Genomic DNA, 12,712 nt, shown 5'->3' on the forward strand with positions numbered 1-12,712 from the left:
CTGCCCCAGGAGCTTAATTTCTGTGCCTCTTGACCCCTCCAGATCAGGAAAGTAACCCTTCCCTCCCCCCTGCCCGGGGTGTGCTGCCAGGCTGACCTGGGTCTGAAGCGCCTGGCACCCCTCCAGTGCCATACAAAGGGCTAGAAACGCAGGATTCTAAGCTGCATCTTGGCTCCCCCATGCTGCTGTCACTCCAAGCAGTGAGCTCCCGCTGGGAGCAGCTGGCAAGGAGCGCAGGAGAATGCAGCGGGAAGCAGATCAGGGTGCAGAACGGTGCCATCAACGCGGGCACAAGCGCCCAAGTGCCCTTTTAAGCTCCGACACGGGCGAGCAGGTCTGCCTTTGCGAACTCCCGGGTGGTGGGACCGAACAGGCCCGTTCCTGGTTCCGATGCGTCCTCTAATTGCCCGTTCTGAGCCCCGGAGCAGTCTCCTCAGTGCAACGGCAGACCCCAAGTCAGTTACTAGGCCATGATTACAGTGAACCACCGAGGAACCTGTCTGAAGCGTCATTTCCCGCCTTCCTCGTTATTAAGCCTAATTTTAGGATTCGGGGGCAGGGGGTGGCCAGTTCCAAGTAGGTGGTAGTTACAGAAATTGTGCTTGCAATTGACTCCAAAGTCCCTGGAAGCTTGAGTGGCTTTCTGTCTTGCGCTCAGGCAGCCTCCTGACAGATGCCCCATGCAATTACAACGGGTGGGATATAATTAGAGGCCATGTAATCAGCCAAGTGCAAGCAGAGGTAAGTGATTCATCAGATGGCTCGTCCTTTCCGAGTCCCCTAGACAACTCTCGCCTTTCAGGGCCAGTGCAGATACGGTATCTGCCTGGGCAATGGCTGCAAATGCTCTGTCCAGCACAAGGCAGAGGTACCTGCGTCATACCGTGTGCCTTAGGAAATCACAGTCCGAGCCTGGTTCTTTTCAGTCCTCCCAGAGCCAGCCTGCTCCTCCGAAGGCTGTCCGGCCGGGTGTGCGTTTGGGAGCTAGAGCACGAGCCAAGCTCTCCGCTGATGTAAATGGGCTCAGTTCCATTGACTTCAGTGGAGATTTGCCCATTTCCCCCAGAGGAGAATTTGAGCCATGACTTCCCACCACCCTCCTTACAAGCAGTCAGTGCTATGCTCACATCCAGCACAAGGGCACACGCTCCCAATGCCACCTAAAGATTCCAGTGCTGCCTCCCTATGAGAAGCAAAAGACCAGCAGGCTGCTGGCACAGACAGCCCCCTGAGCCGAGGAGCTGGCGCTCCATGTGGGGGGCCGTGCTCTGTCTTGGAGCATACCCGTGGGAAACAGGGCTGGGGGAAGCGAAGGGGAAGGTGCATTGCAGGCTCAGCCAGCAGCCCAACGTGCTGGCTAACGTCCCTACGCCAAAGTGCAGACTTACTGTGCTGCCAATGCCCATCACGCCTGGCATGACCAGGTCTGGATGGCACCACATTTGGCACTGCTGTGAACCTCAGACAGGAGGGCTTTGAAACGACGGGTGTAAGCAAACAGAAGGCACCGCACAACGAAAATGTTCAGTCGCAAGCCCAGAAACAATATTCAACAGTCCATGAAAACAGCGGGGTGCTTCCTTTTTGCTGCTGGTTAGGAACGAAACATTCCCCCGCAACGTAGAAATCCAAACACGCTAACACCGGGCGAGCAAAGGGGACCCAGTAAAATAACTCTAAATAGAAAGGAAAACAGGCCACGTACTTTTACTGTCTAAGCGAGAGTGCAAATTAATTAAACAGCAGTGTGCCCAACGCGCCCTTTTATCGAGCGTCTCACAGTATTTGCTGTTGTCCTGAAAGCCTCCTGTTAACGGAGGCATGTTAATACATGAGAATCTCAGCTTTCATTTAAAAAAGGAAGCAAGGCCCAGACTGTCAAAAGGGATTGATTCCAATGAGAATTTGGCCCAGAAGCTCAAAGGTATTTAGGCACCTAAGTTTCTAGCCGTCAGGGTTGTGGAGAAAAGCTTCATAATGTTAAGTGAGGACAGCACAAAAGCTCAGAAATCAGGAGCTGAATCAACAGAGCCCCAAATTCACGTTTTTATTAACAAATCATGATTTTTAATCCAGCCTCCTGCTCTGGAGTTCGAGCACCTGGGCTGATGGCAATATTGGAACAGCTTAAAGGCTGCTGTTGCCTACAGCTCCCTCGATTATAGCCCTCAGCACAGCTGGGAAACCCATGCTGGTTTCTGTATCAGAAACATGCGTATCTTTATAAAAATGATGCACACTTCCAGTCTCTTTTTAGGGTGAAAAGCCACCTGACTCGGAGCCAGGCTGTGCTCCTTGTCACAACACAGCCTGACCTGTTCAGCACTAGTTCGCTCTCGCTGCTGCGTACGCGTCGTCCCAGCTCTATGTTCCCTGGGTGCTTCGGTGCTGCGTCTCGTGTGTCAGCCGTTTTAGGGATGTCAGGGTTTTTTTTTTTAAAATCTTCTTTTATGTTTGTTTGTTCCAAACTGCATAGTTTGATCAAAAACATATGGAACAAATAAAAGTACCATAGAAATGGCTTTTAAAGCGAAGAGTTGAATACTTGTCTCTTTAGCCGTTGCTTTCTGATGACTGTTTAAACACATCTCATCACAGCCTTGCAAAATGGCCATGAAAATATACCAGTCCAGCACCCAATCTCCTTGCCTACCCTTACCATGTTGATATCACTACCATCTAGTTTTCATACACTTTATCTACCTATTCATTCAGCTATCTGCGATCTTCCTGTGGTTATCTACCTGTCTGTGCTCTGTGTCCCCCCTATGGTTTACCTTTCTCTCCAGCACCTTTCCTCATAGTATCTAAGTGCTGAACAAAATTCAGAAGCACAAAAACCAAATGACGATTTCAATGAAAAAAACTTAACACTCTTTTACTTGCCCAACAAAAAACACGGCAAATGACCTAGGGGTGTCAGCAAACAGAATTTTGCCAGAGCGCCTTAACATTATAGCCAACCCCAAAATTCTGGGGTTCTTTTTGTGTGTGTCTTGGTCCTTGTGCTTTTGGGGCTCATCTTTTCAAGCTTTTCTCTGAAACCAGGAAAGATACTTTTGAACAAGCGAAAGCTGAGATTCTCACATAAGCACCTGACTCCAGGAGCTGGGGATTTAAAAGAAAACACCAACTATTGCCAGACTTGCGATAAATTCCTGAGAACTGGCAGCACTGCAGACATGTCATTACTCTCGTTAACGGGAGACCCCAAGTGCTTACATATTCCTTCTTCCAGGGCAGGCACGGAGGCGGCAGCAGCCTCTGTTTGGCACTCTTCTAGCGGGCAGCGCTGGTCATCCATTCGGCTGCTCTGGAACTTGCTCAGCAGGTCAAAGAAGCATTCCTCGTCTGAAGGGGCCCGGCTGATTTTCTGCAAAGAAGAAAGGAACCAGAAGAAGTCAAGCAATCAAAAGCAACTCCTTACATCTGCAACTGTTGACTTACAAGTTTCCTGCCCTGTCCTAGGCCAAGTGGAGGCCGGATTCTCTGCTGCTCGGTGCTGCAGAGTGGAGCCGTCAGAGAGGGTCAGCGATATTTGATTCTCTGCTTGACTCCACCCCCAACCACAGGATAGGTTAAGAGCAGTTTGGGGGCTGCTCTAACCCGCACTGGCTGGCAATCATCTCCAAGGGACTGTCCGCACCCCATTCCGTCCCCCAATTCCCTCCTTGGCCAGGGCTAGGAGGGTAAGGCATAGAAACTGCCTCTGTCCCTGCTGCAGCCTCTCTCCACGCGCACACACACCACCCTTAGCCACCCCAGCTGGGACGCGTGGCGGGTTCCCCCCTGAGCCATGCAAAGGGAGCAGAGCAGGACAGCGAATGTGCCTCCGGGAGTCCAGGGGCCAACAAATTCCCTTTCACTCAGCTCATCTCCTAGTGATGCGGCTCGTTTCCAGCGCAGGTGTCCCCCCCCAGGCATACAGCTGCATTGTGTCCCCATCCACTCCCATCTCCGAAATAGCTTCTCACTGTTCTTCTCCTTGCCTTTCCAATAGGGGCGGGTAAAACTAGCCTCCACCAGAAAGAAAGATCAACTCCTCCCACACCCTCCCCCCCAGCAAGGCAGAGTTACCTTCCTTTGCAAGAGCTCTCCTTCAGGGGCTATTACCAGGGAGCATTCGCAAAGGCACAAGGTGAGCAGCTGTCACCCTTCCTTTCCGTTCCACCAGAGGAACATTTGTGGCAAGCCCTTCTGTTAAATAATCCAATCACGTTCCAGCCGACCCTGGGAAACTCTGGATGCTTTCCAAGCCGCTTTTGGCTGGGGCCATGTTTCTAGACTTCCTTAGGGCTCCTAGCAATGGGGAAATTAGCCTCACTGTCCAACAGCCTTCATTGCTGCAGAGCATCGTGAACACATGGGCGAGCTCTCTCCTGGCACGCGGGGATTGTTCTCTTGCAGGGAGAAAAGACTGGTTCTAAAGGAGAGGTTTTGAGAGAGGGAGGGGTTTCCCTAGCCCTGCATGGGAGAGGGAATTAGTTACTGAGCAGTGTTGGGGCAGCTAAGGGAAAGAGAAGCGATCCGGACAGGAGCGGAGTCAGCCTGGGGAGAGTTTAGTAACCTGGGAGCCCAGTCCCGGGCTTGAAGCCAGAGGGATAGGAAGCCAGTGAATGAGATGGACCACAGGGTATCACATAGAACTCCCCTTCTGATGTGTTGTCCCCATCCCCATCCTCTCCCTTTGCAAGGTTATAACCCTGTATGCACAGACAGCAAGTATTCCTCTCAAGCCAGCTAAATTTAGACTCCCATAAAGGTCTCCACAACCTGAGCTTCCCAGAGTTCTTCCTTCCTTTCTGCTATCCACAGGAGACCGCTGGTTATAACAATCAGTGAGCTGCAAATGCCACTCGATTATAGCTCTTCAGGAAAACAATTCCCGCCCAAGAGCCCCAAATGATCACCTTTCACCAGACAGTGATATATTTAAGCTGTGCTCTGGAATGGATTTGCTTCCAAAGCCTCCATGCACAAGCCCTGTGGTGTGACCAATTCCACTTCAGACAGATGTGTTTTGTATGCCATTACGAGGCACGCTTCGCTAACGGAGTAAACACAGAGTCCCCTCTTTGGCTCAGCCAAAATCATCATGAGCAGCAGATTTCTCTGAAGCATTACTCAGAATTGGATGTAAAATTAGCAAATGAGAAGAGAGGCATCTGCCAGGCTCAGGAGGGCTCCGACTGGGATCTCGTACGGTCACACAGACTGGTCAGATGCTACCAAGAGCAACGGATAAAATCAGTGGACATTGATGAACCTCTGATACCCACTCAGTGGCCCACTGACATGAGCTGGTGGCCTGGATGGAATGACAGCACCAAAACCAAGAGCAATTATTTTGATTAGTATTATGAAGACCCAGCTCTTCAAAGGTATTTAGGCACGTAACTCCCATTGAAACCAATGGGACCCTGAAACCAATGAGAGTCAGGCGCCTAAATACCTCGGAAGATCTGGACCTATGTGCCCCAAGCAGGATCAGGTCTCCATTGTGCTAGGCGCCGTACAGACACCTGGCAAGAGAGAGTCCCTGCCCTGAGGTGTTTATGATCTTAATGGACAAGTCAGGCAAAGGGCGGGAGACAGGAAGGATTATTACAGGGCTGGAGGTGAAGTGCTCTGCCAAACAGGGGGGCTGTAGCAGAGAGGGGACTGACCCCAGACAGCCTGTGTGCCAAGGCCTTTTCCGCACAGCCATCCCTCCAGTCAGGCGCTTGCCTCAGCAGAGAGGTGATGCATGAATGGGGCCCACAGATCGAACCCCCGTTCTCTCGCCTGCTACAGGCGGGTCCCTCCAGGCCAGTCGGTGGGGAATTGCGGGTGCCTGCCCTGGAGAGATGGAGAGTTAGCGAATCTTGAGCCATTCACCAGCACAACGTTCACTGATCACAGTCAAACCGGTCTGGTTCCGAACTGGATGAAGCAGGGAAGGCACGTTTCGTGAGCGGGGCCAGCTCACGCTGCGCTCGCTACATGGCCACACCCCGTCCGTACCTAAGTCCGTCTGCCAGCCCCTCTGCTGTGCTGCTTCTCTGCATTGAGCTGGCTTGTATACAGATCACCCACCCTGTTCCCCTCCCCCGGACCACTTGTCCGTGTGCCGGTCTTGTCCTTAAACTGCGAGCAGGACTGCTCTCACGAGTGCCTGGAAAGCACAAGTGCACAGCAGGAGCTATTGGAAATACCTACTAACAAACGGGCTGGCCGCGCTGGTGGCGTGTGGAGCATTCAGCCTTCAGGCTCAAGATATGTGTGGGACACCAGGGAGGCCAGTCATGCTACCGCTTCCACAATGCAATGCCTGTCTGGAGATTTATTCTTTAATGCACCGGCAGCGCCTTCAGACAGCCGTTGGAAGAGCTCACCAGCCTTTGCCGATTTTAACCCTTCGCATTCTACGTTTTCCTAAGCGCCGACTGATGCCAGCGGCAGCTCCTTTCTCCTCCCATCATCCCCGAGAGGCAGGGGAGGGCTGAGCCCTATCTTACAGGCTGCAGAGCAGAGGGGTCAGGTGACTTGGCCCAGGTCACACAGTGGGTCACCGGCAGAGCCAAGGGTAGAACCCAGGTGTCCTGGCTCCTAGTCACCTTCTCTGATCACCGGAATCTGCTTCTCTCGCGGACACTGAAGGTACAAAATGAAGTAAAGCTCCAATGCATCCTGGGATAGAAGCACTTAGAGGCACTCACATCTTAATGTAAAAAACTAACAGCAACAACAACCCTTCTTTTCCTTCCTGGTTTTGGCTTTTGTGGCCTTGTGCATCCGCGCTAATTTGCTACCTCAACCCCCACAACTCTCCCCATCACACACCAGCTTTTGGCAGAGGTCCGGACAGGGATTCCTATTGGGGGAGATACCGCCGCAGGGCTCCTAACTTGGCCAGTGGAAGGGAACGCCTGGGTGATGCAAGGCTTAGCTCACACTCCTCAGCACGCTGGCTGAGCACTCTGCTTCTGGAGTGACTGCAGCTCCTTCCCAGTCAGGGAACAGGGCAAGGTGTAGCAGAGTCAAAGCCAGATGGAGTGCTCGGGTGGATGCACTCAGCCCCTAGGCCCAGCCCTTTTAGCCCTGGGTGCTGGACACAGAGAGGGCATCAGAGAAAAGCCTTAACTCATTCGAGATCTCAAGCAACAGGTGCCTGCTGGTGGCAAGGAAAACCTGGAACTCCAGCCCCAGACGCATAGGGCGCTGGAGTAAAGCCAGCAAAGCAAGAGGAGTAGTCAGAGTTCGGGTCCTTTGCTGACTCTGGGATCCTCTCAAGCTTGTCAGCAAAGCTACGGGTTGTCCTTTATGGAACCGAGTCTGGAGCAGGAGAAGCCACGTGAGGTTTCTCTTATGGGCCCCTCCTCGTTCTATCCAAGCAGCGAGACCTTCTAAACAGGTGAAGACAACTTCTAACAAAGGGCAGCTCGGTTGTTTTCAAAGGAGATGGAAAATCCCCAGGAGCGAGTTGTGATGAGGGGGTTAACGCAATGGTTTTGGCTCAGTAAATGGAGGAAAATAATTTTCTCTTAAGCTAGGCAAACCAGCCGAGATACACTCATCTTCTATTTAGGGCACCGTCAAAATTAGCAACAGGCCAGGCAATGGAACATTAGCAATCTGGGAGCTGATTGGGGGTGGGTGGGAGTAAAACCCCACCTCTTCCATGTGCTGATCTGCTAATAAAATGGTGTGTTGGAAAGACAGCCTCTGAACCAATAATAGTTGCACCCTGGAAATCAAAGGGTTTACAGTGAGGGTGTGCTGCATTTATTACAGTACTGCCACATCAGGTTGCGTGACCCAAAAATTTCATCCGGGAGAAGAAATTCTGCTCTCAGTCACACCGATTCAACACAGCTGGTTTCAGCGGGGTTGCACCAGTGTAACTGGGAGTAGCATTTGGCCCTGAGAAGGACTCTGACTTCAGAGGTGCAAACATTAGGGAAGTGTCACGGGGGAGGAAAAATTAAGCTAAGAAGTGATGCCACACACTCCAGAGAGCTGAGTTCAGATCCACCATGGTGGGAAAAAATGACCTTCTACTGGACACTTTGTCTGTGTCACAAAAGCATCACACAGTTTCAGGTGACCGGCAGCCACTGCTCAAGCAAGGGCCAGGACTGGGACAGGAGGGGGTGTTTTGCCTGATCTGTGTGAGGAGTCAAGGACTGAAAGAGCCAGGGGTGTGGCGTGGCGGGACCCGGGACAGCATGGGAACAGTCAGGCAGATTCAGAGATGGAGGCATGTTGGGGGAGCCATACAGGAGTCCAGGGCTGGACTAGCAGGGGGAGCTGCAGATCAGGGTCAGTGTTCACAGGCAGCCCAGGAGAAAAGCAAGGAATGCAGGTCAAGCTCACAGGACACTGGCAGAGAAGGACAGGGGAGCTTTTGCACTCTGCTGGCCCAAGCCAGTGCTATTCATCCTTCTCCTTCATAAGCATCACTCACCTAGTTAACCCCCCTTGAGAAACAACTCCCACCTCCTCCATGTCCCTCTCACTGCGGACTAGCAGCTTGCTTTCCCCTTGGCTCACCATGGACTGGCTCAGCACCCCTCTAATTAAAATGCTAAACCCTGACGATACTCCGAGCGCCTCGCTCCCTCCGTCCTGGCTTCGGACAAGGAGCTGCGGAGACAGCTGGACCACCATGATGCAGGCTGCGGATGGGGTGGCGATCAAGAGTGTGTGGATGATGCCATTTTGTAGAGTAAAGCGGTGTCCTCATCCGACACATATGGTGCGTGTGCTACAAAATGGCATCCTCCGTGCCATCTGGGGTCGCGGGAGTTAATAAAGCGTCAAAATGGGGTCCTGCCACCAAACAGTTTGGGAACTGCTGCTCTAGCCTATAGGACTGCAGTTCCCTGGATCTTTCACCCATGAATTAGACTTTGTCTACAAGTGTCCTTAACTTACCATAACAATGAAAAATGAGACGGGGTCTTCCCCAGCTGCCATATCAATATGCCTCCCTCGAAACCTGTTGCTCAGAAGTCCTTGCCCTTTCCCCAGTGTCCTCTATAAGGACGGCAGGCAAGGAGATGAGAAAGGAGGGGCCCTTCCGCCGAGTGGCTCATCATTTATCTGAACACCGCCCACCTGCGGCCCAGCACAGCCCAGGGAACCGTGCCAAAGAGACTGATCAAATGGGTCTGCACTTCCCTATACGGATTTTAAATAGAAATGAGGTAGAGGGTTGGGGGGGGGGGAGGAGATGTGGAACTGCCCTTATGATCAGAAAGAAAATCTCTTCTCACATGGCACCATTCACAGCAGGATCTCAAAGCAATCACTCAAATACGAACCCAGCCTTGCAGCCAGAGCAGAGCTCATAGTCTGCAATGTAGGAATGCATGTGACTAATCCAGTTTTTTTCTCTGCCAGTGGTTTCCAATTTCGACGTATTTATTCGCGCTATTAAGTGAGAGTTTTCTGCCAGCTGATGGAGAGACTCCCGTAGCTCAAGTGCTAGCGGTCCCCAGAGCACCTCTGCTTTGGCTGCTGTCCCAAAGCAACGAGTTAGCCCGTGCTCCAGTGCTGGGTTCCAACCCTGCTGATGATCCACATAGGGAGTCATTACAATTAATTCCGGGGTGGATATTTATGTGCATTAATTGAACATTCAGTTCCTCAAAGACTTGCACGGGCCCCTTGGAGCTCTGTTTCCCACAAACCTTTGTGCTAGTGACGTTGCAGGACTTGAAAGCAAACGACTGGAGCAAACCCACTGAAAAACGCAAACTCACAGCAGCTTTCTTCTGAATGTGCTTCCCCCAAATTTACTCACAATGCCCCACGAGGTCAGTAATATTAGTAAACTGAGGCACAGCGACTCGGCCACACAGCAACGCAGTGACAAATCTGGGAATAAGGACCAGAAGGCCCTGGTTCCCAGTATGCCAAGTAATGGGTTACTGGTCCTGCTGATCTGATATAGGGAATTTCTACTTCTTACTTAGACTCAGAAATCATTCCAAATGCCTCACTGCAGCATTCAGGGCCCAATGCAAAATCCACTGATGTCAGTGGTCATTGGAGCAGACCCTTGAAGTCTCCTTTGTGTTTCAGAAACAGGCTTCAATCCTCATCTTCCCCCAAAGGTTTATTTTTGCTCCAAGAGGGGCTGTGGGGAGGTCTGGCTTTGTTCCTCTGTGGGAGACCCAAGTGAGGAGTTGCAGTCTCTCTTTTGGGAGGGGAAGGTTCCTGAGGCAGCTCCTAAGCCTCTTCCAGGGGTGGCAAAAGACATGTGAAAACCAGAGGAGGTATTTAATTGTCAGGGGAAAGCTGAGGGGCTCCCTCAACAAGAGAGTCTGGTCTTGGCCAGGCGGGTGGGCCCTGAAAGAGAGAGAAAATCCAGCTGTGCCTGTCACCCTGGATTGGAGCCTCCCCCATGTGCTGCTGGGGTTTTTCGTATTGTCAAAGGGGGCCAGCTTACATGCAGACTTCTTCAGCTCAGCTACAAATCCATTCTCGCTCTAAAGGGCACTGGAGACACACCCCTCTCCCCCGGCCTCGCTGCTGGGCAAGACACGAATTCTCCTCTTGCCATCTGAGAACACAGCTTGGAATGGAGCCAACGACAGGGTCAGGGCTGTTTGTGGGGTCAGAACAAGGGAGGCTGGCCCCATGTTCTCCCCTCAGGGAGCCTGCATCAGCTGAGCTAATGGAGACCTACCCAGCCAGCGAGGGGGGCAGAGAACTGCATTTGGTTTAAAATCACAGTCCCCATTTTGTATGACTGATTTTCATCACGACACCTGACTGCTAATCCGAGTGCAGAGAGGGCTAATGAAACCCGGCCAGTCAGACTCGTTTACCTGAAATAGGCCTCCCTAATTTGAAGGCATCCAGGCTTTTGCATACATTTTTTTTTCTCTAAGTGATCAGCAGGCCTGTTTCATCTGCTGTTTTGTAACCACTGTGGAGAAAACACCAGCTGCTGTCTGGGAAATGCATCGAAAAGCAAGTGCCCAGGCGACTGGGTGTCTCGGAGTCACCTTCTTGCATGGAGGATTTGCAGAGATGCTGTACACCCACAACTCCTGACAGGGTGCGGGGCGCTTTTGACAATCCGGTTGAGAAGCCTAGGGGGTTCGGAGACTTCTACCTCCTGAGCAGCACTCATAAGGGAGTGAGGATCTTGTGGAACTCCTTTCTCCCAAGGCCTCTTAGCCCTAAAACTCCCCATCTCCCATTATTAGCATGAAGGTATTATGCTTGGAATTATTATACCAGGATCAGGCCCCATTGTGCCGGGGGCTGTACGAACACAGACATAATCCACCGGTTTCCCCACTGCTCTTGTGGTCTAAAAGCTCTACACTGAACTCACCTAAAATGCCTGGCTCAGGGATCCCTCTATTGACCTTGGGCTCTGACTCAGGTCTGAGCCCAAGCCCTGCTTCTGTCCACACACCAATCAGTTAGACTCTGACCCATCCCACTAGCAGGATCCTAAGACCCACCTCCTGGGTGCTTGCTGAAAGGAGTCAGAGTCCTGCTGACATTTGGTCCAAGGCCTCTCATTCTGCTGTGTGGACGCACTCGTATGGCTGAGAGACCCGGGTCCAGGAATTGCGAGCCCAGGTTTACAATGCAGCCCACAGACTCAGGTTTACAGAGCCAGGTAGACAGCCGCTAGAGGGCCCCAGGCTGCCTGGCTTCCTGGGGAAGACGAATGTGATCCAGGGCCTTGGACAAACAGTGTAGCAGCAGCTGTGCAGGGACAGCTTAGGGGGAAATTCAGCAAATCACTTACGCACATGCTGAAGGTTAGTCGTAAGCACTTGCTTAAGGGCTTTGCTGAATCAGGGCCCTTGGGAGGAGATTTTCAAAAGCACTGAGGAGAGGTATCCACCCAAGTCTTGTTGACTTCCAATAGCACTCGTGCGCCTGAGTCCCTTTGAAAATTCCCCTAAAACTGCCTCTGTCTCCTCTCACAACAAAGGCAGACCCCAGGGCGGCTCTGGCTTTCCGTCTCTCCCCTCCCGGGCCCGACATGTCTCTGCAAAAGGCAGCCTTCCCTTGACACGCACCCAGACAGAGCTACATTCTGAACACGTACTGGATGCGTTAACATGCGCATGAGCCCTGTCTTTGCGGCACCATGGGGTGGTTTTATCCAGCACCTCTCCTGTGGCTGGTGCCCCAAAGTGCTTCTCAAAGCAACGAGCTAGACAGCAGTGCTGAGTGGCCAGCCAATGGAAATACCCTCTGTGTGCTCAGCAATTGCTCCCGTCCAGCTGGGGAGGTGAGAATCTGGTCTGTTACGAAAGGGCGTGCGGGCCGAAGTTACCACCTCCCCATTGGCTTGGTCCTTCCATCTCCAAGACGTTCAGCTTCATGGAGCGAAATAGAGACGGACCCAGCGCTGGAACCCGGCAGCTGGTGTGGCTGTTCTGTGCACGCAGCTGCCACCCTGCCTGTTCACTGATTGGTGCTGCTCTCAGCTCAGCAACCACCTGTGGAGAGCGCAGCACTTGGCCCTGATCGCAGTCCTGGCCGGCCCAACAGGCCCCAAAGCAAACCCCGGCAGAGCAGGGCCAGGAATTAAAATTCACTTTAAACATGGAGCAATTTGGGGCAGGGACTTTGTCTTCCTTCTTATGCTGAGAGCACCTAACACATCGAGGGAGCTACTGTAATACCCATAATAAATCACAACCACTCTGCATCCAGGAGAGGGGGGGCAAGAAAACAGAGAGACAGCGCG

General features: G+C 52.3%; 1 protein-coding gene across 5 annotated transcripts in view; it reads right to left on the reverse strand.

Annotated features, from left to right (window-relative positions):
• GPSM1 (G protein signaling modulator 1) overlaps window positions 1-12,712 on the reverse strand; it is a 141,910-nt gene that overhangs the window by 4,416 nt on the left and 124,782 nt on the right. For all 5 annotated transcript variants that reach the window (XM_073314702.1, XM_073314703.1, XM_073314700.1 and 2 more), the window contains one exon: window positions 3,223-3,373. In XM_073314702.1, the coding sequence (XP_073170803.1) occupies window positions 3,223-3,373 (151 nt within the window). The remainder of the gene's footprint in view (window positions 1-3,222; window positions 3,374-12,712) is intronic.

The sequence above is a fragment of the Lepidochelys kempii genome, chromosome 16 (genome assembly GCF_965140265.1).
Source record: "Lepidochelys kempii isolate rLepKem1 chromosome 16, rLepKem1.hap2, whole genome shotgun sequence".
NCBI lineage: Eukaryota > Metazoa > Chordata > Testudines > Cheloniidae > Lepidochelys > Lepidochelys kempii.